Below are 27,896 nucleotides of genomic sequence, written 5' to 3' on the forward strand. Positions count from 1 at the left end.
TTACTGCTCCCATGGTCGGCCTAGAGGACTCATCTTCCTGGACGCACCAACAGGCAACCACGCAAGCCCTCTCGAGCTCCTCCAAGTTGACATCTCTTCTCTGGTCAGCATCCTGTGGGAGGGAATAGAGATGCGTATAATGTTGTGGATAATATTGCATTGAGGTCTCGGCTGGTATATATGAGAGTACATGACTTAAAAAACCAGAGAGGTAGAGAGAAGAATCAGAGGGCGGGGACAGTCCAGCCGGCGGCGTGGGTGGCGGTGCGGGGCGGATCCCGTCGGGGCGATGGCGGAACCCGCCGGGTAGGGTGCGGATCTAGTGGCGCACGACGGCGGATCTCGCCAGGGCGGGCGGCGAGCTGCGGCTCGAGGGAGGGGATCCCGACCAGAGGCGGCACCCGGCAGTGAGCCGCGGCTTGAAAGGGGGAGGGTGGATCCCGCCCGGAGGCGGCGGCAGATCCAGCGCCTGACGATAGAGGGACGAGGTGAAGCGGGATGCCGCCAGGGAGGTTCGTCGGTGAAGGGCGAAAGCAGCACTCGGCAGCCCCTGCTGCCACCATGGCGGCACGGGTAGGACGCGGGTGCTGTAGGAGGCTGCGGCTGCCACCACGACAGCACGTAACGGAGTTGTCGTCGACGGCTTCCATGGCGGGTGATGAGGTACGACGCGATCTGTTGCTGTTTGACGCTGTGGGGGTGGCGGACTAACTGGATCCGCCGCAGAGAGGGGCGCTGCCCCGGGGAGATCATGAGGGATCTCCCTGGGGCGCACTACGAGGTCGAGGGGGCGCGCTAGAGGCGCACCATGCAGCATAAGGTTTAGCCTAGGATCCCGAACCCTAATCTCGTGATACCATGTGGGAGGGAATAGAGATGTGTATAATATTGTGGATGATATTGCATTTAGGCCTCGGCTGGTATATATGAGAGTACATGACTTGGAGGGCAAAGCTCTCCGGAATACATATGGCAGTCTACGATACGTATATCTAAACTACCAAATATACTCTTAACACATCCAACAGCGCCCACACATTTCCTTCCTGAATTTTTTCTGCAACTAGTATAGGGAAGAACTTGTCCGTGCATCGTCGACCCCCACCATGCTCTATGTTTCTTTTGTGTGAGATGATCTCAAAGAGCATTATCCCGTAGCGAAACACATCAGCTTTCGTGGTGATGGCCGTGCCGCTTATCCATTCAGGTGCCAGATACCCGATGGTTCCTCGCATTGTCGTCATGACCCTGCTGAAATCCCGGCCCAGCAGCTTGGCTAGTCCGAAATCTGACACTTTTGGGACAAAGGATGCGTCCAGCAATATGTTTTGTGGCTTGATGTCACAGTGGATAATGCAATCCCTGCACTTGTCATGCAGGTAAGTTAACCCTTTGGCAACCCCAATAGCTATTTGGTATCTCGTGTGCCAAGGCAGGGCATCATCAGATTTAGCCTTGAACAGGCACCCATCCAGTGAACCATGTGGCATGTACTCGTAGACGAGCAGCCGGTGCTCTCCCTTGGAGCAAAACCCAAGCAATCAGATCAGGTTTACATGGTGAATTTTTCCAATTGTACTCGTCTCTGCCCGGAACTGCTTCTCACCGTGGCGAACACCTTCGAGCTTCTTGATCGCCACAATAGTGCCATCCTGAAGGACCCCTTTAAACACAGAGCCGAAGGAACCTGTGCCTAGTTTATCTAAAAAGTTCTTGGTTATCAGCTGCAGATCTTTGTACCTGTAAGCCATCAGGTTCATGTCAATGTTTCGTAAACCATTGATCCTTCCCCTACGAAGAAGACACAAAACAGCCGTAAGGCATACACCCAATGCGAGTGCAGAGACTCCAACGGCAACCCCTATTGTTCGCCCTCTGGTAGATTTGGTGCGCGGGACCTCAGAAGCAGTAAGCCGGATGAAGATACTATCCCCTTTGTTGTCAGGAATCTCAGGATCTTCTTGCAGGTTCATCAAATCACTGTACCATAGAGAGCAGGTGCCATTGTAAGAGTAAGCCAAGCAAGAACAGTTGCTAAGGCAGGCTACTTCACACACACTTATGCTAGCAGCTTGCACGATCCGGGATGACGACCCATCAGGCAACTTCACATTGTTGATAGTGTAGAATCTATCCTCCCCATGTCTACTACTCATCGACGGCATCGTCGAGCCTCCGCCGCCATTCAAGCTGCACGGCAATGCGACGTTCCTAGTGCAGCCTCCCGTGTAATTTCCTGAGCTCCACTCAGTTGGGCTTCGCACGCTGAATCCCTTGAGGCAGCTGCATATAGATGTTGTCCATAGCGCACCAGCTGAAGGCCCCGCAAGCGGAATGGACGGAGCACATATCGTTGGGCTCCAGAAAGTATATGTCACACCCGTGGCCAACTGATCGAAATCGCCGGCGTGAGATAGACGAAGGGAATCAAACGCAGAGCGAAATGGATCGGGACGAGGTCACCTTTCCTTTTCGATTTTGGGGATAAAAATGTTGTTACAGTTTTTCTCTTTTCCCTGGCTTATAAAGCCAAACTCACGCACACCCCTCGGCACGCAGGCCGTGCCAACCTCAGTACAAAATGTATTTTCTGTCTACGCCTAATCTCCTCAGTATACGCCTTCTCCACGGTTGTGACATCTCCCCCCCCCCCCCCCCCCCCCGCCGAGATTTGTGGCTGTCCCCAGACAGAACTTGAAGGAAAGCGCGTCTTCACCACATACAGGTCTTCCCACGTTGTGGAGTCTTCGTGTAGACCCGCCCACTTCACCTTTACCTGTGGAATGGAAGCATTACCTCTCTTGACTAAGCGACGTTCCAACACAGCTTCTGGACTTGTATTGGCGAGTGCCAGATCAGTAACACGAGGTAGCTCAGCATAAACTAGTGTATAATCCTCATGAAACTGTTTCAGTTGAGAGATATGAAAGACTGGATGAATGATACTGTCATCAGGCAGCTTCAGCCGATAAGCCACGGAGCCGATACACTCTGTAATTTCATATGGTCCATAATATTTGAAAGACAGTTTGGGATATGGGCGATTGGCAACAGACGTCTGTGCATACGGTTGGAGTTTAAGCAGTACCTTTTCCCCCACCATAAACTGCATTGGACTGCGCTTCTTGTCTGCTTGAAGTTTCATCCTGTTCTGAGCTGCTAACAGGTGCTGCTTCAGGGATTGAAAATGCAGTGCCCTGTCTTCAACCAACTCAGACACTGAAGTATTGGTGCTTGGAATGGATGTAGGAGCTAACACCAAGTTGGGTTCATGAGCATACAGTGCTTTGAAAGGTGAACAACCCAGAGAAGAGTGATATGAGGAATTGTACCATAACTCAGCAAGAGGGAGCCATGTTTTCCACTGTCTTGGAGAATCATGAATTACACACCTCAGATACATTTCCAAGCACTGATTTACTCGTTCTATTTGTCCATCTGACTGTGGATGATATGCAGTACTCATGGCCAGCTTCACTTGATAGATTCTGAATAGCTCTTTCCAGAAGTTACTTAGGAATATTGGATCTCTATCAGATACAATAGTTTTTGGAAGTCCATGCAGTTTGACTATAGTGTCCAGAAATAGTTTGGCAATCATGGAAGCAGTGTAAGGGTGCTTGGTTGGTAAGAAGTGCGCATATTTAGTTAACCTGTCCACCACCACCACAATGACACTATAGCCGTCAGACTTTGGAAGGCCCTCGACAAAATCCATTGAAATATCCTGCCAGGCTTGAGATGGAATTGGGAGAGGTTGGAGTAACCCAAATGGATGAGTGTTAGTATGTTTGGCCTTCTGGCAAATGAGGCATTGTTGGACAAAACTTTCCACGTGTTGTTTCATGCCTTTCCATGTGAAGAGCTGCTTCAGACGTTGGTAAGTGGCTTGAGATCCAGAGTGTCCCCCAATGGCACTTGCATGGAATGCATTGATCAGCTTGGTCTGTAATGCAGAATTGGCACCCACCCAGATTCTTTCCTTGTACTTGATGAGTCCTTTGTCCAACACAAATCCAGCAGAATCAGGACTGGTAATAGCCAGCTGTGTCAACAAAGACTGAGCATGGGGATCGGTTACATAAGAGTTTAGCACCTCCTGCACCCATATGGGTTTAGCTTCAGCTACACTCTGGACTGTCATAAGATGAGCCACTCTGGAGAGAGCATCAGCAGCTACATTATTAGAGCCCTTGTTGTACAGTATTTTGAATTTCAACCCCATCATTCTTGCCATTGCTTTGCGCTGCATCTCAGAATGCAAGGTCTGGTCATTTAAATAAGCCAGAGATTTGTGGTCAGTTTTAATGATGAACTCTTGATGTTGTAAATAGGGCCTCCATCTTTCTACTGCCATGATTAAAGCCAAGAACTCCTTTTCATAAATTGAGAGGTGCTGATGTTTATCACCCAAAGCTTTACTAAGGAATGCTATGGGTTGTCCCTTTTGCATCAAGACTGCCCCTATACCATCTCCACATGCATCTGTCTCTATGGTGAAAGGTTCAGTGAAGTTTGGTAAAGCCAATACTGGTGTGCACATCATGGCCGACTTAAGTGTGATGAAAGCTTTGTCAGCCTGGTCATTCCAGCCAAAGTTCTTCTTCTTGAGTAGTTGAGTCAATGGTTTTGCTATAATGCCATAATTTCTCACAAATTTTCTGTAGTAACCAGTGAGTCCCAAGAACCCTCTCAGTTCTGTTACTGTTGTTGGTTTGGGCCATTTGAGCATAGCTGCTGTCTTAGAGGGGTCAGTTGCAACTCCATCTACTGAAATGATATGACCCAGATATTCCAAGCTGTGTTGAGCAAAAGAACACTTGCTGAGTTTCAGGAACAAGTGGTTGGCCCTGAGTGTGTCCAACACCTGTTGGACATGCTTTTCATGTAACTCCAGTGTGGGACTATATATTAATATATCATCAAGAAAAACCAAAACAAACTTCCTCAAAAATGGCTGTAACAGCTCATTCATAAGACACTGGAAAGTAGATGGGGCATTTGTCAGCCCAAATGGGATGACCTTGAATTGATAGTGTCCCTGGTGGGTCTTGAATGCTGTTTTAAACTCATCTCCCAACAGCATCCTGACTTGATGATATCCTGATCTCATGTCCAACTTTGTGAAATATTTTGCTCCTGCAAGCTCATCCAATATTTCATCTATGATAGGCATAGGGAATCTGTTTTTGATAGTCATGGCATTCAGTCTTCTATAGTCCACACAAAATCTCCATGTCCCATCTTTCTTTTTGACTAATAGCACAGGTGATGCAAAAGGGCTAGTGCTGTGAGATATCAGCCCAGCTTGCAACAGTTCTTGTACTTGCTTTTCTATCTCTGTTTTGTGTTGTGGAGAGTACTTATAAGGTCTGCAGTTGACTGGTATTGACCCTGGTTGAAGAGGAATTGCATGATCATATACCCTGGATGGTGGCAATTGCTTGGGTTCTTTAAATAGATCTTGATATTGCAGCAGGATTTCCTGTATAGAATCAGGAATTGGTTGTAATTGTTTTGGCTGGGAGGCTTCCAGTATTGCATAGGCCCATATGTCATTGCTCTTGGCACATTTCCATAATTGCAGTGCATTGATTGGTAAGACTTGTTGCTCTGGGGAAGACTGCCCCTTCAATTTAATTGTCTTGCCTGCAACCACAAACTCCAAAGTGTTATGTTCCCAGTCACAGTTCATTGGGCTGTATTTCTTGAGCCAATCATAGCCCAATATTGCATCATAAGTCCCCAATTCCAGAACCCTCATATCCATAGACATAGTGTTTCCCTGGCACCACCACTCCATATTAGGAACCATTTTATCAGACAAAAGAATCTGTCCATTAGCCAACTTAACTTTTTTGGTGCCCACATTTTGCATAGATAAGCCAACTTGGGACACAAAATCAGCACTAACAAAAGAATGAGAACTGCCACTATCAACCAGGATAAGCATCACCTTGTTCTTTACTTTGGCTCTCAGTTTCATGCAATTAGCAGCTTCAACACTAGACAACGCATGGAGAGATAAGTACCCAAACTCTTCAGTGAGAACATCTTCAGTTTCCAAGGCATTTAAAGTTTCCTCCGGCAATGGCTGATCAAGATCATTCACCACTAAGGCATTGAGTTGGGCTTTTGTTTTCTTAGTACAAACCTCCAGATGGCCAGGTTCAAATTTCTCTCCACAGTGGAAACACAGCCCATTGGCCTTCCTGTAGTCTCTTAACTGTCTCTCCTTCCATAATGTCGTGTTGGCTTGTTGGGGCTTATGATCTCTGAACCCTGTCCTTTGAGACTTGCTCTTGCTTCTATCCAAGATTTTCTGCTGAATTTTGGCTAACAGATATGCTCGGTCAACATCATCAGGAACTTGAGCTTGAACCGCATAACGAATATCCTCTCTTAACCCATTAATAAACTGAGAAGTGAAGAAAACCTCCCCATATTCTGGATTGTACATGCATATTTGGAACTGTAAAGACTGAAAAGCTGCATAGTATTCTTCCACAGTACCAGATTGTTGTAACTCCAACAAGTCAATGACTGCCTTCCTATAGTTATCTCTACCAAATTTCTGTTCAACAGGAAGGACAAACTTCAACCAAGAGGTAGACTTATGTTGCTTTTTGTATACTTGCAACCATTGAGCAGCAGGTTCATCAAAATTCATAGATGCAACTGTAAACCACATGTGCTCTGGAATATCGAATAACTTGAAGTAATCCAAACACTTATCCTTCCATACAACTGGGTTATCACCATTGAAACGGGGGCAAGACATTTTGGGCATAGAATAGCGAGGTATAGGATCGCGGGTGGTAATGCGATGAGTCTCACCTCGAGGTCGCTGACGCCGTGATGGTTCTGGTGTAGTACAGGCAGAGGAAATGGAATCACTGTCTGAAGATGGAGTTTCCCGAGAACTCATCTGATCGATCCTGAGTTGGGCGATGGCTTGTCCGGCTTCAGCAATCTGCTTGGCCATGATCTTTTGCTCGGCAGTCTGCATATCTACCGCTTGAGTGTTGAGATCCAACTGAGCCCGCATCTTCTGTTGGGTGAGGCCGATGTCCGTGACCCGCGTGAAGAGCATATCAATACTGTCGAGGATCTGATCCAGCTTGGCCCCTTCCTTCTCCGCATCCTCAGCCATGGCGTCGAGGATGAACTTCGTCTGCACGGATGGTTTGGGTGGCGCCGTGTTGGACGATCCCGCACTACTGACCTAAGCGGCGTGGAAATTAGTGGGCGACGGCGCCGGAATGGCTAACCGGCGGTTGGCGTGGATGCCGTGGTCGATTGACGCACGACGGAGCTGGTCCAGATCGCCGGTGAGGCGGATCAGATCGGAGCGGAATCGTGGGCGAAGAAAAGCGAATCGGAAAGGGAATCGGCGTCCAAAGAAGCGGATCACCGGATAGATACCTGAATCTGATACCAAATGTCACACCCGTGGCCAACCGATCGAAATCGCCGGCGTGAGATAGACGAAGGGAATCAAACGCAGAGCGAAATGGATCGGGACGAGGTCACCTTTCCTTTTCGATTTTGGGGATAAAAATGTTGTTACAGTTTTTCTCTTTTCCCTGGCTTATAAAGCCAAACTCACGCACACCCCTCGGCACGCAGGCCGTGCCAACCTCAGTACAAAACGTATTTTCTGTCTACGCCTAATCTCCTCAGTATACGCCTTCTCCACGGTTGTGACAGTATAGCATCCAGTCTTGCCTCTCCTCCATCCAGATCATCCCCTTCTGCTGGCCGAATGGGTCAACCACGGTACGGAGGAAGATGTTGTCGTCCTTAACCGTGAGCAAGAAGTACTCCTCCTCGTCATTGTCGACATACTCGTAGGTGTACACCGAGTTCGGCCGTGACATCACCGTCATCGACGGTATGCCGTCAAATGCGCCTGTCTGGGGGTTGAATTTGCCCGGTGTGAAGTAGGGTTAAGAGTTGTTCCAAACTAACAAGTATTGTGCTGCTACTTTTGGGTTCATCACGGCTGAGAAGATGCCCGGCGAAGGGTCCGTGTGGTCTCTCCATGAGACAAGGCGGTCGCTCACGCGGTGATCTTGTTGCGTCCAAACTTCATTGCAGGAAGCTGGGTGTCTGTGAGGTGATTGAAGCTTTGCCATACAAAATTTGTGGTGTTGGATGCATGTGCAAGAACAAGGTTGCCGGTGTTCAGGAGCACAGCAATGATGGTAGTGTTGGAGGCTCCTGTGGTGGTTACCCTAAGAATAAATGGTTATAATGTCACCGTCGGCTTTAGAAGTCGACCAATTTCATTGTTGAACTAAATTGTCATAGTAAATCCATCGCTTCTATTCTGTATTTTATAGCCATAACCAATGCGCAACAGCTTAATCCCATACTGCATAAACTCCCTATACATCCCCGCTCCCCGGCACTTAATTAGTAATATTGTAATAGATTTGAAGATATAGTTATTCATTTCACAACTCTGACATTCGTAAGTTTTCACTACTACAAAAACGATTTGCAGCAACGCTTCAAATTTTTTTAGGGGCGGACAAAAAAAGTCACTCGTTCCTACAAATGATGCACAGTTACTGTAGCAACCGACATGTCTCTAAAAATACATTTTTGGGCGGGTCACCCCCTCACCCGCCCCTAAAAATGGACCCATTTGTAGGGGCGGGTGAGGGGGTGACCCGCCCCTACAAATGGCATTTTTAGGGGCGGGTCATCCCCTCACCCGCCCCTAAAAATGATTTTCAGATTTATTTTGGAAATTTATTTAATTCAAAAAATATAGCAAAACACATAAAAAAAAGTAAAAATTTTACCATAGGTCTATTTTGATCTATAGAACAAGAAAAAATATCAAAAGTATAATTCAGTGTATATAATGATTATGAGTGTGGAAAGCACAAAGTAAGTCTTGAGTTGTATGAGATAGTAGAGTGAATGAGTTATACATTATGGTTTCACACTCTTAACCATTATATATGCTGAAATCTAGTTTTTGTTATTTTTTAAATTCTACATGTCATAATAGGCTTATGGCAAAAATTTTACTTTCTTTGTATGTGTTTTGCTAAATGTTTTCATTTAAACAAAATTTCAGAATAAAAAAATTATTTGTAGAGGCGGGTGGGGGCGTCACCCGCCCCTAAAAATCAACCCCATAACGACGGCATCCATGTCATCAATCCACCCCCCACCCCACCCTCCTCCAATCACATGCTATCAATCCACCCCCCTCACCCTCCGCCAATCACATGCCACGTGAGGCTCCCCACGCGCTCCGCCACCTGCCTGTTGTTTATCTTTTCCTTGGTTACTTCTCTTTCCCTCCAATCCTCTATTCCTCTCCCCTTCTCTCTCCCTCCAATCCCTTCCCCTCCTATCTCGCCGCTGTGCAAGGATGACGAGCCTAGCCATGCCCCTCCGCCTGTCCCTCCTCCTCCCGCCCCTAGAAATGGTTTTTCAAGGGCGGACGCGTTACCCGCCCCTGAAAAAAGGTATTTTTAGCGGCGAAAACTAGGGGCGGAAATTGCATCCATCCCTACAAATTCGTTTTTACCCACCCCTAAAAATCGTTTTTGTAGTAGTGTTTACTATCTATTATATAAGTGAACCACTATAATATGTTTGCCGCCTTTTCTCTTTGTTAATGGATTAATAATATAATATATGCCTCCGGAAAGATACATAAAAAGTAAATTTTAATTGTGATTCATTACACATAACAAAAATCAAGAAAAATCCTTCACATATTGAATAATTCATTAGATTTTTTGTCTAACAACAAAAAAACAGAACATTATAAGAAGAAAAGGAAAAAGACTGCCCATTCACATATACATTCAACTCAGACGGGATATTGGATGAAGTTAGCTACCTGGCTGGTAAAACCCCAGAGCGAACTTGCCACCCTGGGAGACCAACTTCTGTTTCCCTGAGAGTGGCTGCGTCGCTGTGATCACATCGGTAGCTCCCACAGGTGATCCTTGCAAAGAAAGAATTAATAATATGACTAACATGTAGAGGGCACCGGTACCAAGAGTGGTAATGGTGGTATCCATGGATGCAGATATTGGCCTGATATCAGAGCAAGAGAGCTTCCAATTCAATGAACTAACATGGCCAAGGAGTCCTTTTTATGGGCCCCTGAGCTGTACTAGCTACTGACTCTTACTTCATGTCGTGCTGCGTGAGCGAGAACAAATGGCTGGAGAGACTTACTCTGGTCGTTTGTATATTCAGAGCAACCACAGTGTATCAAGCAGAAGTAGTCCATAGAGGCAGGTCCCACAGCAGGTGATAATAGTTAAGTTACAGGCCACATATCCGGTCATCCAATCCATAGCGGTGGGTCCCTCAATGTATCCGGCGCGGCCACTCGCGAGGCGCGCGGACGCCAGGCGAGGCAGGCGCACGGACGGACGGTGTCAGATGTACAGTAAAAGTAATAGTTTTTATTGTCATATGGCCAGGCCATAGCGCTATGGTTGGCTTTTGCTATTTCTTCCCAATTGACTACCCTCACAATATATCAGTCACCTGGTACAGATTATTTAATTCACTATGAACTACTTTTCCCCAACATTGTGGTTGCCCTCTAGAGCGATGTTGATGGAAGTAAATCGGTCATGCAACGGAATTTTCTATACTCATGTTCTAGAGCGATGCTGATGGAAGTAAATTGGTCATGAAACGGAATTGGCAATTCTACCCAGGACCAATAAAGCCGGCCCTTGACCGGTGAGCAGTCTGCAAATGATCAAGAATGGGCAGGGACCCTAGCTACTAGAATTTATGGGTTTGGTCCCGTCTCGGAGTACAGACTGAAACTCTGGACCCTAGCTACTGTGATTGATCCCCACTACTATACACGATCCTCTAGACCTCAAGTATTGGTTGTTGGTGTTCTCATTGGTAACAGGTTAAGGGCTCCGCATAGATCGACGATCAAATAATACTGGTTTTCATTTCGTATTTCGACATCTACAACACAAAATTAGTATTATTAAATTGGTTGTGAAATATAGTTTTATAACACAAATACTAGATTACTCCCACCGTCTATCCCAAAAATAGCTGCATTTTTAACTTTATCCTTAGTCAAACTATATTCAGTTTTGCACAAATATGTAGATAAGATTATCGTATTTATGAGATAACGTATAGGCATACTATGAATATATGTTTCTTGGAACCTAAGTATACTTATTTGGTATATAACATTGATAGTTTTTTAAATTTGGTCAAACTTCAGACGGGTTGACTTAGCACAAAACTAAAACCGCACTTATTTTGGGACTAAGAGAGTAGTATGTTTTAAAATGGAGGAAGTATAATGCGAATCATTAATTATTGCTCGGTTTTCTACACCTCTATTGTGCAGAGGCAGGAGGGATCAAAGTCTTTACTAGTTTTGAATACTACTATTCCCTAACCCAAAGTTTCCTAGTAAAAGACAATATAAGACAAGGGAGCTAGTGATGTCCATTTCGTGTTCTAAACTAATTAATTATTTCAGCGAGTCCAGTGCGTCAAACTTGTTTTGCAGAATGTGAGAATATGCCACATTGGATTGGTGAATTCTAGAAGCCGGTGTTTTCCCCCCACCAGTTTTGGCGATTTTCTAGACTTTGGAACTAGCTTCAACGAAAAGGGCATACTCTCAACTAACGTGTAAATTTGAAATTGTTTGACTTCTCGAGAAGCGAGAATTGGGTTCTTTTATGGATGGAGATGACACCGCGACACTGACAACGTACTGACAGGTTGACGAACCATAGGTGGATATCTTCAGGAGTTGGCTGACACTGACAGGTTGATGAACCCTATTGTCTGATGATGTCCAAGTGTGAGAGACCCCAAAGTTCATCCATCCCGTCGGTTCAAACTTCTGGAATCCGGTTCAAACTTCTGAAATACAAAATGCTGCAATGCGACACAAGTTCTTTTTATCATCAGATCCATGATCCCCACTGCTTCACCGTCAGAAATCCAAGCTTATCCATATTCGTTCACCAGTGTGCCACCCATTTACTTTCTGCTGCCGTCGTCGATCCTCGCCGCCGCCGAGCGTCGACGAGCTCATGCGCCTTCCTGCTGTATCCACCGCATCCCACGAACGGAGGATCCTACGGAGATGCAGCTGCTCGTGCGGCTCCATGCCATTGTCAGGCTACCCTTGCAACATAAGGAGATGCTTTTCGTCGTCCTCGCGAGTCACTGATGGCGGACTCTGTTCATGGCCGCTCGCCGGAGAAGGGCGATGAAGGGTCCGGAGTGAGTCTCTCCTCCATCTCTCCCTTGGTTTGCATTTGATGCCCGGTAGGAGGCAGCAGTAGAACTAGTCACATACCTGAATATATCTAACTGACGGACTGGTGCATCAGGCAACAATGGCGACTGCTATGATTTCTCTGCTCCACTGGATGTTGAATGTCAGCAATGCTGATGCAAGATGGGGTCGAAGGAGATCTGCAGGGACTTGTGCCTAAATTTTGAAGATGCAAATTATGCCCAAGTCTGAGAGGCAGCAGCGCCTCATTAAATTCAGAGTGTTCTCACGATTTGCATGTGAGAGCTCGTAGTATAGTTTCAGGTAGAATAATTTCAGTGTTTTGCATTCATGATATAGCCAGCTTGTAGTACTTGACTAGAGGTTCACATTCTCCCCTGGCCACATGGCAAATTTTTTTGGACAAATGCAACGCTTCAAGCAAATATTAACATCTTCTATTAGTAACAAAAAAAAGGGCAACAAGCCTTGCATGCAATGCTAACTTAATTCTTCATAAGCTGGAATGAAAGGGAAAAAAAAGTAAAACCGAATGATCTAGTACTTAATTTTATCGAATCATTATGTTGCTGGTGATATAGACGAATAATCCCCCCTCAAAAAAATGTAGACGAATAACTTCGGGATCGATACTACGCACGATGTGTTTTGTCCTGCATTCCTGCTGCAATGATGCTTGGCAGCATATATTGAAAATCTTCAGGTGTTGCCTGACAGGTTGAGGAACTCTGCTGCCTGATGCTGATGGTGTCCAAACTCTGATGACCCCAAAATTGCTCCCAGTACGGACTCCATGTCCTCCTGTCCATTCCATCCGTGCCGGCCTGCAACGCATGGGTGATGGTTCAAACCTCTGAAACCCAAAATACAGCACTGCTGGTAGAAGCGATGTGACTGAAATGACGATTAAGGCAAAAGAAGGACTAAAAGAGGATGTCCAATTCGGCAATTCTACTGTCTGATGATGTCCAAGTTTAATAGATGCCAAAATTGCTCGTTCCTCAGTTAATTCAGTCCATTCCATCGGTTGGTACCTTCAGAAGTTCCCTGACAGGTTGATGAACCCTACTGTCTGATGGTGTCCAAGTCTGACTGACCACAAAATTGCACTTCAGGATTCAATTAGTTCAGTCTATCCATCGGTACTGTGCCAGCAACACATCAGCGATGGTTCAAACTTCTGAAATAGAAAATGCTGCAATGTAACTGATGTTTTTTTTCTTTTGAAAGTGCTTTTTAAGGGTAAGAAATTGAAAAGAATTTGCCCAGTGCATGTGTCATGCGCCTGCAAGGCAGAGATCCTGGCGGCCATGGATACTACTGGTTTCATCAAATTGTTGGTAGCTGCATGTGCACGCCGCACACAAAGACCACAAGCACACGAGCTTCTTCCTCGTGCTCTGGGTGTTCGATCTTCTTCGCTGGGATTTGTTTTGACAGAGACCTGACTGACTACTGACATGCAGAGAAAGGTTTCGAATGGGGTTCCGCTTACTCTAGCATACTCAGGTTCAGATGGCACTTGACACAACCCATCCATTCAAGAATCCCTGATTGCGGGCACTCTTTGGAATGAACTAGATTTCTCAAATTCATCATGATCCATGAAGGTATGAATTACAGATGGTCATAAGGAAGATACAAGTCATTGAGCTGATCCTGATGGTTGAGTGGCAAAAGTTAGTGCTGGGACAAGGCGAAAAACGTTACATGATCAGCTGTAGAACAGACAAGTTGTTCAAGTTTCCAATGAGCCGTGCGCTGGCGTAGGATTATTGTAGGACCAGCACCACCAACTCTTCTTCTCTGCTACTGCCTCAGCAGCTCAGCCTGAAGATTTCGATTGCAGTAACTGAATGGGCCGAAACTCCACATCCTCACAAGTGAACTGGTGTTTGAAGATTTCGTTGGACCACACGTTGACAAGAGTGTTCCCCATGGCCCCCTGGTGATGTGCGACTCTGCAAATCAGCATTCAGCATTTAGTTTAGACTGATGTTCGGGACTCAATTCGTCTTGGTGCTTCAGGTCTCATATACATGGCAGAGTTGTGCACATGTGAGAAACCATAGCAAACAGAAACAACTGAAGACTGTGGCCTCAAGCCCTGAACCATTCTTTCCAACATGTAGACTAGGACTATAGAAATTTCAAGACTCTTCAAATTACATTCACAATCCACTAAAACCAAACAAGCGTACAGATACAAAATGGCCGACAGTATGTGATTTTCCATATCTATAAAATGAACTATTAAATGGAAGTTACTATTTGATTGCAAAACATTTGAAATTGACAAGTTCTATGTTTTTCGTAAACCGGAAACAGTCAAGAGTCAATATCATAAATATGAAGATGGCTCCCGACGGTTCACACTCAGCATGAATTCCCATTTTCACCCAGCATGTAGCCACACTTGATTCTTTATTTTTAAGAACATACCCCATTGCCCAATTGCCCCTGCAGCTCTGGTTTTTCATTTCATGCAATTGAAGCAGCAGCTCCTGGCCCCTCAACTGCAGCAACCGATTCCAGTGCTGCAGAAAAGCATAAACATTGACAATAAGATCTGCTGTTTGTGGAACGGGTATGCCATCAGTGAACATTTCGCTACTCACCAACCAAACACATGTTTCTACAAGTTTCTACTAAATAGGCAACTAAGCACCATTAATTACCGACCGCTCCACCTGTTAACAGCTAAACTTGCACAAATCCTTCAGAGAAAGATAGAGTCAAACCTCCTGAGGAAAATATCTCTTTGTTTATTAACACAAGTATCATCATCCGTGTCTTCCATATTTTTAAGTAATGTAACTGATCAGAAGCAATAAATGTAGAGCAATAAGCACAGGCACAAGCAAGCATCTGGAGGGCAAATTAATTAATGACTTCACTTTACTAGTAGGTATTTTTAGCCTAAATTGATGAAGACACCATCATATGTCTACCATAGGATGTATAATAGATGAATAAATTCCTAGACAAGTGTAGCTAGTGTCAAGAATCAAAATAAAAAGCAAAAGTAGCAGAGTTATACATCTATCATACTTTCATAGACTCAGTGAACATATACACTCCGGTGATACTGCCCAGATTTTCATATCACTAACTGCTAATTTCCAAGTTCTAAAATTTGGGAAATCACAAACAACCAAGCAAAGTGGCACCTGGAATGTAGAAGCTCATGTAGGGAACAGCACCGTAGATGTTGCCCTCGCATACCATTTTCACCTTATCAGACTTTAGATCAATGATTAATAACCCGTTATTTGTGCCCACGAGGATTCCAACGCCATGGATGAAACCAAAACCACAATGATTAATAACATCGACAGGGAGCAACTTCTTGAGCTCAATTACTCTGATTTGTGCCCATACTATGTCTCCGTTGGGATTTTCCTCCATTGACCAGAGGAAGAGACTGTTATAATTCTCGACTGCGACTAATAATACCCCACCGTCCCCCATCATAATTGGCTCAGTAGGATCATGATACTTTGCAGGTGTGTGATCAATAACAGATGTTTTCCGTGTGATCAAATCGTACCTGAGCATGCTATTTCCCCTAAAAATCATGAAGTAGAGTGAGTTCCCCACAAGGGCTGTGGGCGCTGAATAGACACCGTACTCACTGGCCGGAGCGGCAAAGATCGGCTCGCTCCATGAACCAGCCTCCGGCGAGTAGGTGAACAAGGAAATCTGCCCGGCGTCGTCGCCCACAAAGACGACGAGGAAGGGTGCACCGCGGCAGTGAAGGTGGTCGCAGGCGCCGCCGCTGGCCGCGCAGAGCACTGCCGCGTTCCAGCGACCTGGCATCCAATAATTCCAAACGGCCGGCAGCGGCAGCGGCGGCAGCTCCCACCAGGGTTTTATTTCCGGACCGGTAACCACCGGGCTCCGGTTCCGGTTTATCGGACCGATTTGACCGGTTACCGGTCGGAACCGGTTGAATTCAAATCCAAATTCAAATAAATTCAAAAGAACCCGTGCAACCGGTTCCGACCGGTTTACCGGCGGGTTTGACCGGCCGGTTTTACCGGTCGGTTTGACCGGTTTGAATTCAAATCCAAATTCAAAAACTCCCATGCAACCGGTTTACCGGCCGGTTTGACCGGTTTACCGACCGATTTGACAGGTTTAATGGCCGGTTTGACCGGTTTGACTGGTGGGCCTTAATGGCCCGGCCCATTTTTTTTCTTTTTCTTTTTTGATTTAACTTTAAATCCTCGCAAACTATACTAAATGAACGAATTTTTGAGAAAATTTGATACCATTAGATTCATCACAACTTGAAGTATTTTTAGGAATTTTTTTGGGATTTTTTCATTTTTTGAATTTAAATTTAAATTTTGAATTTTGGCCAGTTGGGTACCGGCCGAAACCGGAACCGGTCCGGACCGGTTTGACCGGTAACCGGTCAAACCGGACCGGTTCCCACCGGTAAGGTTAACCCTGGGAGTTGCTCGCCCGTGACGGGGTCCCAGACGTTGAGGTGCGGACTTCCGTCCGCGGCGCAGAGGAGGACGCGGCCGTGGCGGGCTTCGAGCGTGTGCCGGTGCCAGCGCCCTAGGTCGGCGTGGGGCGGGCAGGCGGGGGAGGCGGGGACGAAGCGGGAGGCGTACCCGCCCTTGTCTAGGCCGTGGCAGAGGAAGCCGAGCACCGTGGGTGAGCGGTGGAACTCGCGGAAGCGGCGGTGGAAGCGGCGGCCGGAGATGAGGCGGCACCAGGGCTTGCAGACGAGGGCCGCGCGGACAAGGCTCGCGGGCTCGGTCGGCGGGAAGCGGAGCAGGACCTCCTCGACGAGCTCCTCCATCAGCGCCATGCCGCTCGCTTCGTCGGTGCCCGGCGGCGGGCGGCGGAGCTAGGGTTTGGTCGGGGCGAGACGAGCGAGGGTGTGGAGCGGCGGCCGGGTGGGAAATGGGTGGGATCTGCGAAACAGCTTAACCCTAGAAGAAGAAGTACGGGTGGTAATGGGTCATAGTTCTAGTGGCCTCTTTACAACCTAACAAAGTTTTTAAATTATTTAATTTCAAAATTATATAAGATTAGAGTCCCGTCCTTTTAGAGCCGGTCCTTAGATTTTCTAATTCAAAATATTGGGCTCTTTACCACCCCTACCTACAAGTGAGCGAGTATATATGGGAAATTTAAATCTGTACCATTAAAATTTAAAAGATCCCAAAGTTAAATATATTTAGATCTTTTAATGGTACATATCCAATTTTTTCACTATATATTTACATAAATAACAGACCTGAAGGGAAAAATCGAGCATGTACGTTAATGCTGTACTTATGCGTTGAATTCAGCATTGGACGAAATAATAACTCCAAATTTGTGTTCTCATGATCTTACTTACTGTACGAGCTAGCAACCAAGAAATCTGGCAGAATGCAAGTGCTGAACCTGATGAGTGTGAATCAGGAAGATAAGAACTGAGCCTGATCAGTGTGAATCGGATAAATAAGAACTGAACCTGTTCAGTGTGAAGCAAAAGAAAATGCTCTTTGGATAGAGATGCATTGTGCTAAAGAGTTAACTCTAGAACAACCAAGTTACAGTCAGAGGTGCTGTGCAGAACTTGTATCCATGGCAGAGCTTTTCACAGACGAAGAACCTAGAAAAACAAAATAGCTGGAGACAGCGACATAACGCCATCATCAGCTTTTCTCCGCTGCTGCCTAACTCCACAGGAAAACGGCATTAACACATTCTGGTAGGGAAGCATGCATCCCTTTTCATCTTCTTTTTTTACCTTGACCATCATAGAGTAGGTGGTCCATCTTCAACCATTCTTTCCGACATAGTAACCTTACAGCATAAGTGCATAACCAAATATTGAACATGTATGTATATGTTGCTCGATAATGAAACAGGGCACCTATCAAACAAATGCAATGTGCAGGTAGGTTCACCTTCTGTCTGGAAAGGAAACATGCCTTTATTGGTGATCTGTCCATACAGGGACCTAACCCTTAGTGGCAAAACCAAATACTGAGCACCTACGTCTCCAGATAATTAAAAAGAGATCTATCACACGAATGACATGTGCAAGTAAGTAAATACAGAATACCTAGGATTCCTGTGGTTAGTATCACCCAACACAATAATCACACAAGTAGAAGATTCCAACACAATAACCAAGTAAAAAGATTCAGTTAACTTTTCCAAACCCAATGTGTGCATAATGTGGCGATATCACAGCAAAGAGAACCATAGGCTCCTAGTTCTCACAGAACTTGGCTATCCTCATCGATGAGCAGGGCTTGCTCAAATTCAGATTTCATTTCATTCCAAACTGACAAAGTATTGCCTGCAGTAATCTCATAAGCACCGATCTTTGCAAACTAGCACTCTAACATCTCATTCACATTGATGCTGCTATGATTTATGACATGAACAACAGTAATTTACATTTAACTTGGTTATCCCCCAGCAGAAGATGGCACATGGCGATCAGAGTAGTTAAACTTAGCTAACGAAAACAAATTCAGGGAGATAGTGAACCTTAGTAGCTTGGCACAAATGGAAAATTGACAGCCGAAAACCAGAACAACGCGATTCCCTTCGATTTACGTTAACTACCCACTGAAACCAAACAACAGTTGTTATACCCCCACCTTAGCACACTTCCCTCTTGATTTGTTTTCCTCGAAGGGCACAGGAGACTTCCCTCTTGATTTTGAAGTCTTTTGTTCCAGCAGCTTGAGTTTTTTATTTCAAGTATTCGAAGCATCAACTCCTGGTCCCACAACTGTAGAAGCTGATCTAAATGCTGCAGAAAAGCGCAAAAATGGACAGTACGATCACCATCAATGAACATTTTGTTACTCACTAACCACATATAGCTAGCCAAGCAAAAGTAATCTATAATCTCAGCTCCACAAGTTAACAGCCACACTTGCAGAAATCACTCCAAGAGGATTGACTCAACTTCCTGGGGAATACCTCTTATTGTTTAGCACAAAGCATCATCCATATATTTTGGAGAAAAGTCCAATTTCCACCCTCGAACTTCGCAAAAGTCTGATTTTTAACATTCAACTACGAAATCGGACAACATAGGCCATCCAACTGTCAAAACCGGGCAAATTTGACCCTTAGGGTGGTTTTGAAGGTGGTTTTGTATTTTCTGAAGAAATTAAATAAATCTAATTAGATCTAAAAAATCAAAACTAATTCACTTTAAATCAGAAAAATATGTAACTAGTACAAAAAATTTTCTAAAAATGTAACCTATCTATTATTGCTCCATTTGAATCTTAGTTATTAAAAATAATAGGCATAACTGCAAACAACCAGTTATTATGAACATACAAAATTAGATCTAAATAGCTCACAAGTCATGTGACAATACATTTCATAATTTTTTGACTTAAAAAGAATTAATTATAATTTTTTTAGTGTAAAATTGAATATTTTTAATTCTCACAAAATGAAAAACCACCTTCAAAACCACTCCAGGGCCAAATTTGTTCGGTTTTGACAGTTGGATGGCCTATGTTGTCCAGTTTTATAGTTGAAGGTTGAAAATCAGACTTTTGCGAAAGTTGAAGGGTGTAAACCGGACTTTTCCCAATATTTTGTAATATAAAGTGACACTAAATCGATCAGAGCTAAGAAATGTGTAGGATTAAACATAGGCACAAGGTAAGCATCCGGTGACCTGGAGCAGAGGGCGGCGCAAGCTGGAGGGAGGAGAGAGGGCGGCGCGAGCTGGAGAGAGCGGCGGGCAGCGCAAGCGTGAGCAGAGAGGGGCGGAGGAGCATATGGCGGCGGGGGATAGGAGGAGCAGAGGGAGCGGTGGAAAAAAATGAGAGGAGGAGAGAGCCGGGGAAAAAGGGAAAAAGGAGAAAAAAAGGGAGAAAGAGAAAAAGAAAGAAAGGGAAAAAAAGAGAGAAAAAGAAGTAGGGTAGTTGGTATAGAGAATGGGATATTGAGTATAACGAGTGCTGGAAAAAATGAGAATAGAGGAGAAAATTTTAATAATCAGAATGAAATATTTTTTTAAAGATGAATTTAGCGTATAACGAGTGTGAATAGCCTCAAAGGTTATGAGATTAATGTTGGTAGCACGCTTTGCCGGCCGCTTGGGAGTTCCATGGAAGCGCGACGTCAGAGCGTGGAGGTCGGCATGAAGCTGGCCGCGCGTGGCGAGGAAAACCGGCCACCATTCCGCGGAGGCATCTGGGCGAGGGGCGCCATTGAGATGGCGTGGTGGCCTCAATTGCCGAGGAAGGTGCCGGCGAATGGGAAGGTCTTTCACGTCATGGTCTCGTCGCCGGCGACGACGCCCACCGGCGCTGCGGCGAACCGCGAGAGCGTGTCAGTCCAGCGCAGCAGGGCGCGGTGGACGCTGGACGGTATCTCATTTACCGTCCGGGGCGTCGGGTCATGTGGGCCGTGGGAGGCCCGACCGCTGTCGTTCGTTTCCTTCCATTCGGCGACTGGCTCGCTGGAGGACATGAGCATCCAGCTCCTGAAACTACAGAGCTTTGATTAATCGATTCCATTCAGTCTTCGGTATGGAAAAAAGAAAAGAAAAGCGGAATGCACCAAAAATCCTCGCTGTGTCATGGTATTTAAACTTTTATAAGATGCAGTAATGCACATTTAGGAACGCGACTGAGGGCAACGCGGAGCTGCAGAAGGTTTTTGGCGACAGAGTGAAGCAGGACCAGTACGTTATTGAGATCGTTGAGTATTTACAGGGCAACAAATGAGGGACGAGTGATTTGTTCACGCCAACGGACATCACAAATTTGGTTCCATCTGCCATTGCATTTGTTTTTCAGTAACACTTGATCCTAAATCCAGATATTCCAAACAAGAGAGTTAGTTAGGTGCATCTTTTTAGGATCTAGTACTGCCTGATATTTTTTCTCTAATGATAACACCAAAAACTTAATAGATTAATGGGTAGAAATATAACCAAAATGTAGCAACATGTACGCCTGCTCGTTGTGCTCACGGAACAGAACTTAACACCAAGGCAGCATTTAAAAATGCTGGAACAAAAACGATCGGTACATTTAACTTTTTAACTCTTCGAAAGATCAAAGAACAAATTAACAATTAACAATCAAAGCAGAATCACCCAGTGAATACGACTGAAATGGCAAAACAAAAAATAGCATCGGGAAGAAACAGACAGCAGACCACCAATCCAGATAATAAAAGATCACACAAGCCAATTCCTAGTACAACATAAACAAAAGGATTAAAACCAGAACACTAGCGAAGGGGACGTTTCCCAACACCATACTCATCCAGTGAAGATACAAATTTCATTTCCACGCATCCATTTAACCCAAGGGAACCAATTGATCACTGTCGGTTCATTTTCAGCTTCACACTTAGTACAGATCAAGATCAGTCCCAAGCGCTCTGACCACCACCGTAGCCGCCGCCGCCGCCTCCATACCCACCACCATATCCCGATGACCCCCCATATCCGCCACCACCGCCGCCACCATAAGCACCACCGCCGCCGCCATACCCACCACTGCCCCTGTCTCGCCTGAAGTCACGGCCACCAAACCTGGCACCGCCACCTGATCTGCGGTTTCTACCGCCACCACCTCCGTAGGTTGAACGGGCAGCGTACCGCTCAAGCCACTGTGGAACCTCCTGGTTGGCCTCTTGCATGAGCTCACTCAACTGCCTTGCCAGCGACGTGTTGCTCTCATTGAAAAATGCAGTCGCCAGGCCAGATTTGCCGGCACGCCCAGTCCTTCCAATACGATGGACATAGTCATCTATATCATTTGGGAGGTCAAAATTGATAACATGAGCGACATGTGGTATGTCAAGACCACGAGCAGCAACATCAGTTGCCACAAGGATGGGAGTTGCTCCACTCTTGAATGATCTGAGAGCATGCTCCCTTTCCTGCACAATGATAAACATGATATTGGAATTTAGAATATTAGAATTTAATAATCGCCGCACAGTTGCAGGTTAAAAATAAACAATACAGTGAAAATAGGAACGAACAAATGCAACAAACTTCAGCAGTTAATGAAGATGGACAATGAATCTATTTCTTCAAATATCCAACTCTTTTGTTAATGAACTGTGCTGGAAGCCAGTACAATATCATTCCGGAGCAACAAAGTGAGATTTTTCATTTTATTGGAGCACCAAAATGTGTTCTTTTGTACTCATACCACTTGCGGAAATAGTAGCACTTCAATTTAAATTTCAAGAGCGCACAACAATAGAAACTTTTAAAGTATCAAAAACCCAGAAAAGAATTCCAAATCTTTAGAGCATCAGCCAGACATACCATATGCTCAAATTCCATTCATTTAGCAGATATAGCAGATGCACAATGATGTCGCAACAAAAACACAAGTAACAAATTGCTCCTGATGCGTTCACTCGTGATATAGTTGTGACAATTATAAATCCAATTTTTACAATGATCTCCCCATATTATCTTCTAAACATATCTACTCCTGCTTGAAATCACAAGGTGTATTTCATTCCATTAGGACAACGTTTTGACCGACAACTCTATTCACTGGTGATATAATTGTGACAATTACAAATCCAATTTTTACAATCAACCGCCCCTATTATCTTCTAAACATATCTACTCCTGCTTGAAATCACAAGGTGTATTCCATTAGGACAAGGCTTTGACCAATGACTCTACTACATGCCATTCATGTGATATTAAATCATAATCATAGATCAGTAAAATTTTGCAATGCAAATCTAATAATATTGCATTTGAGTTACAAAAACTATGTAATAATGAAGTCTTGTCCTCACGAAATGCAATACACTTAGTATTTTCAAATTGAGGGAGTACCACATGATTATAACAAATCTATGCACTATATGCTAATTGATAACTTTTAGCCAGCAGGTGAAAAGCATGCACACACGTCAAATTTGTACCTGTTGTGACCTGTCTCCATGAATGCTAGTTGCCGGGAAACCATTTCTAAAGAGCCAGTCCTCCAAAGCATCAGCCCCCCTCTTTGTCTCCACAAAGACCAAAGTAAGAGCTTGCTGCATCATAAAAATTAAACAAAAACATTGGAACAAAGCATCATAAGCTCAGAACTGTAAAATCATTTGGAAATAACAAAATACAAAAACAAAAAATTAATAATTACTTGCATTAATTTTACTAGGTTTTCAAAACTTAAAATCAATCAGATTCGATCTAAGAAACAACAAATCCTAGAAAACACTATTACCTTCCCATGTGTACCATTAGCCTTTTGCGCATGAAGAAGGTCCATAAGGTAGCTACGTTTGTCTGCATCTAGGACAAACTCCACCCTCTGAACAATCAAATCGGTACTTGAACCAACCCTCCCAACAGCAAGAAAGATGTAATCAGCAAGAAAATCTGCAGCCATACTCTGCAAAAAAATTATGCGAAACCTTCAGCACAATAAAAATGAGTATGCCAGAGTATTAATAGTAGCAAACGGTCTGAAATGATAGTAAAATTAGCTCTTCTCAAAAAGCTTTGGCAAGCAAGATAGATGATGGGACTAGTCCTTAATAGGTTTCAGAATTTGTTCCCATGCAGGTTACTATGAATGTTATAAATTAATTGAACTACACTTTTACAAGAGGCTAGACATGAGGGGGGAGACGTTACTCTAGATGGGCAAGTGGTGGTCCAGAAGGATACTTTTCGGTATTTAGGATCGGTGCTACAAAAGGATGGCGACATTGATGAAGATGTTAGGCATAGAATTTCAGCTGGCTGGTTGAAATGGCGTCAAGCTTCTGGCATCCTTTGTGACAAAAGGGTGCCACAAAAGCTAAAAGGCAAGTTCTATAGGACAGCAATTCGCCCGGCGATGTTATACGGTGCTGAATGTTGGCCTACAAAAAGACGACATGTCCAGCAACTGAGTGTAGCAGAGATGCGAATGTTGAGGTGGTTTTGCGAGCACACGAGGGATAGAGTCCGAAACGAAGCTATTCGGGATAGGGTTGGGGTGGCACCAATTGAGGAGAAACTTACCCAACATCGGCTGAGATGGTTTGGACATGTCCAACAGAGGCCTCCTGAGGCGCCGGTGCGTAGTGGGGTTCTTGAGCGGGTCGATAATGTAAAGAGGGGTAGAGGTAGACCTAAACTGACTTGGGATGAGTCGGTTAAGAGAGACCTTAAGGATTGGAATATCTCTAAAGAGATAGCTTTGGATAGGAGCGCTTGGAGACTAGCTATCAATGTGCCTGAACCATGACCTTTATTTCTTTTGGGTTTCATCTCTAGCCTACCCCAACTTGCTTGGGAAAAAAGGCTATGGTTTTGTTGTTGTTGTTGTTGTTGTACACTTTTACAAGAGAAAGCAATACCACTACACACAGAATAGTACTAAAGAAGTTATGGCATTATAAAGACATGAGATGTGAACGAAGTCTGAACAGTACATCCATAGAAGCTTTAGAGCTTTGTCATTACAAAGCATTTACATAGGAAATGGATAGGAACAAACACTACATGCATCCTGCAAAATAACTAAGTTCCAGGCAGTCCTTGCATATTTGCATGTGTACTTAATAGGAAAAGAAAACCCTCAATTCCAACACGATCCTACGTATTTGTGAAACTCTGCAGTTATGCAATGCAGTGCAAGCATAGCCTCTGTAACTCTAAAACAATGCCAGACCCTTGTTGGGAAACCACTGCCAAGGAAGCAGATACTATGGTTTGTCACGCCTACATTTAAATTTTTTGATTAAATACTGGTTGAGAGCAAAGAAGAAACTCAGTACCACTTTATAGGTCACAGTAATAAAGAACAATTAGATAAACAGCTACACATACACATATTCAGTGTAGACATTACAAACCCACAGGTTATTACATGTATGGAACCACTAGAATTATAAAAATAGACAATAATGGAGAAATATAAAGAGTGTAGGAGGAACTGAAAATAAATGAACCTGTATCTCTTTCGGGAATGTAGCACTAAACAACATTGTCTGCCTCTGGCCACGTGGAGGCATGTCCATCTGCTCAACAATTTTACGTATCTGTGGCTCAAAACCCATATCAAGCATTCGATCAGCTTCATCGAGAGCTAAATACATAATGTTTTGCAGTGAGACTCTAGCCCTCTCCAACAGATCCATTAAGCGTCCAGGAGTTGCCACCAGGATTTCAACACCTCTTTCTAACTCCCTCAGCTACAATAGATAAGGAAAATACATGATAAATAAACAGGATTTTCACATCACGTAAGTGCTAGGAACCAAAAAGGAGCCAGATTCATAAGAAAATTAAAGATGCACGAATTGGTAACAGCTTATATAATAGCTTTTCATGTCTCTGTCAAGCCCCCACAAAATAAAATTGGATTACCAAATTAACAAAAACTCCCTCAGAAGTATTTATGGACTTTATTAAACAAATCCATTGCCTAAATTTGGCAAATGACATGTTTGCTTACATTTTCCAGAGACCTCTACATACTCCGTGTGGCAAGGGGACCAGCAAACTAAGACAGAAGAAAACTTCATATCTATTTTTGCTGCACTAGCACAACCATGTGATTATAACAACATTACGGAGAGAGATGTGGCCTTTATCATTCATTGCAGTAGAATGCAACTACAATATTTGCAACTAAGGACCATGTAAATTCCATTTTGTTATTAAAGCAGAACACGAATGTAACCATTAAAGGTCATGGCAATAGTATTGTTAAGAATCTTAAGTGAAGACATAAATGCATTGAGAATTTAAACTGGAAGGAACACAACCATTACAAGCCAAACACATCATGAACAAAGAGGTACCTGATTTGTTATCGGTGCACCTCCATATGCAACCACAACTCTGACACCAGTCTGATATGCAAATTTCCTTGCTTCTTCATGGATCTAAGGGTCAAATGTGACAAGAAAACCAACCACAAAGTTTAAAAGGAGATCTACATTACATGACTACTGCATAAACAATAATTGTTTACATACTTGGACTGAAAGCTCACGAGTGGGAGATAAGATCAGAGCCAGAGGACATGCAGTCCTTGAACTACGCTGCCTCTGGGGTGGCCTAGACTTCAAGATGCCACTGATGATTGGGAAACAGAAGGCTGCGGTTTTTCCAGACCCCGTCTGTGCGCAGGCCATAAGATCCCGCCCAGCGATGGAGATTGGGATAGCATAACGCTGCACTGGTGTTGGTTTCACATACTTGCACCTCCGGATATTCTCATTCAGCGCATCACCCAAATCAATCTCTGCGAATGTGTTGACTGGTGCGGGTACATCGTGGCCGCTGGTCTCAACAGGGATGTCTTCATAGGCATCAAAATTGATGCCAGTGTTCTCAGCACCCTCGAAGTCAACTTCTTCTGCCTCAGCTTTAGCAAAGGGATCCGGCTCACGGTCTCTGCGGTCCCAACCGCCAGGACGGGAGTTCCAGGCACCGCCACCGCCCCCACCGCCACGGCCCCCACCGCCATAACCCTGACGAGGAGCACCCACACTGCCACTTCCACCACCGTTAACAATGCCAGCCCAGCGAGGGCCACCAACAGCAGCAGCCGGACCAGATGGCTGTGCGGCAGCTGAGGGCAATGGGCCACCTTGCGCCGGCGCTGCTGAGCCTGCTTGGGCGTCAACACCAGCACCAGCTGGACGGCCACGGAGGTGAGGAGGCACGTAGGAGCTGCGCGTGGGGCGCGGGTTGCCGTGATTAGCAACGGATCCGTTAGCAGCACCAGTCGCGGGCGCCGATTCCTCGGCGTTCGCAACTGAATCAGCCCATGAAGATCGCATAATTAGCACAGGTCACTTGATGGAGTTGCCCCGCTGGTCACTGAAACGTAATCGAAAAGCAAATTAGCTAAAGGGGCAAATAAAGTGAACGGCAGGAAATAAATGAGCATAAAAGCAGAACCAGCCAATAAAAAAGCACAGGAATCTGTATGATTGGCCAACAAAGGCTCAACCAACACCGCCACAGAACTGCACTAAGCATGAACAGATTCCGCTCAAGATTCAACTACTCTCCCGAGACCACACCCTAAACCGAGAACAAATCTAGGGATACGACCCACCCCAAAAAAGCGGTTAAGAAAATTTCGAGAGAGAAAAAACTTCAGCGAGTTGCAGCGCTGCAGATCGCAAAACACGAATCATAACAGCTCCCACATCGCAAGCAACGACACGCTCGCCGCACAAAACACTCGCAAAACCAAACAAATCCAACCGAAGCGCTAAACCTAGAATTCCCCCTCGAAGCAGCAGCGTCCCCGCCCCAATTGCAACCCGCGAGGCACCGAGCCCAAATTACCCCACCTACCCCCGCTCCTCCCACCTAAAACCCTACGAATCTGAGACCTCGCAAGACGGCAGCACCGCCGCGACGCGGCAGCAGCAGCAACGCCCGGTACGGCCGCGCGGATTAGGGGACCGGAGAGGGCGAGCAGGGGCGGAGGAGGAGGCGGCTCACCAACCTTGCTCGGGAGCGCGGGTTTCGAATCCGGCGGCGTGGAAACCCTAGAGACGCGGGGGAGAGGAGAGGAGAGGAGAGGAAGCGGCGGAGATCAAGAAAACAAGTGGAGAGAGAGATAGGAGAGGTTGCGGGGGTTGTTTTGTTGCGGGGAATAGA

The 27,896-nt window shown here is 45.1% G+C and overlaps 3 protein-coding genes across 3 annotated transcripts; all 3 read right to left on the bottom strand.

The window, feature by feature from the left end:
- Positions 1 to 992: 992 nt before the first annotated feature.
- On the bottom strand, positions 993 to 7,153 carry LOC120695047. The gene is made up of 4 exons (XM_039978369.1): positions 3,850 to 7,153; positions 3,089 to 3,252; positions 2,777 to 2,905; positions 993 to 1,520 (listed from the first exon to the last, which is right to left on the bottom strand). Exons 1-4 carry the CDS (start codon positions 7,151 to 7,153, stop codon positions 993 to 995), a joined length of 4,125 nt encoding a protein of 1,374 aa, XP_039834303.1.
- Positions 7,154 to 13,821: 6,668 nt separating this feature from the next.
- Positions 13,822 to 17,207, bottom strand: LOC120695048. Its single transcript, XM_039978370.1, has 4 exons — positions 16,741 to 17,207; positions 15,457 to 16,184; positions 14,729 to 14,823; positions 13,822 to 14,247 (listed from the first exon to the last, which is right to left on the bottom strand). Exons 1-3 carry the CDS (start codon positions 17,109 to 17,111, stop codon positions 14,768 to 14,770), a joined length of 1,155 nt encoding a protein of 384 aa, XP_039834304.1. The 5' UTR covers positions 17,112 to 17,207; the 3' UTR covers positions 13,822 to 14,247; positions 14,729 to 14,767.
- A 4,113-nt stretch (positions 17,208 to 21,320) lies between these two features.
- Positions 21,321 to 27,893, bottom strand: LOC120665410 (DEAD-box ATP-dependent RNA helicase 52B-like). Its single transcript, XM_039944977.1, has 7 exons — positions 27,742 to 27,893; positions 26,252 to 27,101; positions 26,075 to 26,158; positions 25,220 to 25,462; positions 23,503 to 23,670; positions 23,198 to 23,311; positions 21,321 to 22,180 (listed from the first exon to the last, which is right to left on the bottom strand). The coding sequence occupies exons 2-7, from the start codon at positions 27,059 to 27,061 to the stop codon at positions 21,662 to 21,664; spliced, it is 1,938 nt and encodes a 645-aa protein (XP_039800911.1). The 5' UTR covers positions 27,062 to 27,101; positions 27,742 to 27,893; the 3' UTR covers positions 21,321 to 21,661.
- Positions 27,894 to 27,896: the final 3 nt, after the last annotated feature.

This window comes from Panicum virgatum, chromosome 2K (assembly GCF_016808335.1).
Source record: "Panicum virgatum strain AP13 chromosome 2K, P.virgatum_v5, whole genome shotgun sequence".
Classification (NCBI taxonomy): domain Eukaryota; kingdom Viridiplantae; phylum Streptophyta; class Magnoliopsida; order Poales; family Poaceae; genus Panicum; species Panicum virgatum.

Coding starts and splice junctions, on each gene's coding strand:
- LOC120695047 (XM_039978369.1), bottom strand. CDS start 7,153: ATGGCTGAGGATGCGGAGAAGGAAGGGGCCAAGCTGGATCAGATCCTC. Junction 2,906..3,088: donor AGTTTATGGTGGGGGAAAAG/GTACTGCTTAAA, acceptor CAACTGAAACAG/TTTCATGAGGATTATACACT. Junction 1,521..2,776: donor GTAATGCTTCCATTCCACAG/GTAAAGGTGAAG, acceptor TTTTGCTCCAAG/GGAGAGCACCGGCTGCTCGT.
- LOC120695048 (XM_039978370.1), bottom strand. CDS start 17,111: ATGGCGCTGATGGAGGAGCTCGTCGAGGAGGTCCTGCTCCGCTTCCCG. Junction 16,185..16,740: donor ACGGGCGAGCAACTCCCAGG/GTTAACCTTACC, acceptor CCGGAACCGGAG/CCCGGTGGTTACCGGTCCGG. Junction 14,824..15,456: donor CATGAGCTTCTACATTCCAG/GTGCCACTTTGC, acceptor GCTTTTCTGCAG/CACTGGAATCGGTTGCTGCA.
- LOC120665410 (XM_039944977.1), bottom strand. CDS start 27,061: ATGCGATCTTCATGGGCTGATTCAGTTGCGAACGCCGAGGAATCGGCG. Junction 23,312..23,502: donor CTAATGGTACACATGGGAAG/GTAATAGTGTTT, acceptor TTTATGATGCAG/CAAGCTCTTACTTTGGTCTT. Junction 22,181..23,197: donor ATGGAGACAGGTCACAACAG/GTACAAATTTGA, acceptor ATCATTGTGCAG/GAAAGGGAGCATGCTCTCAG.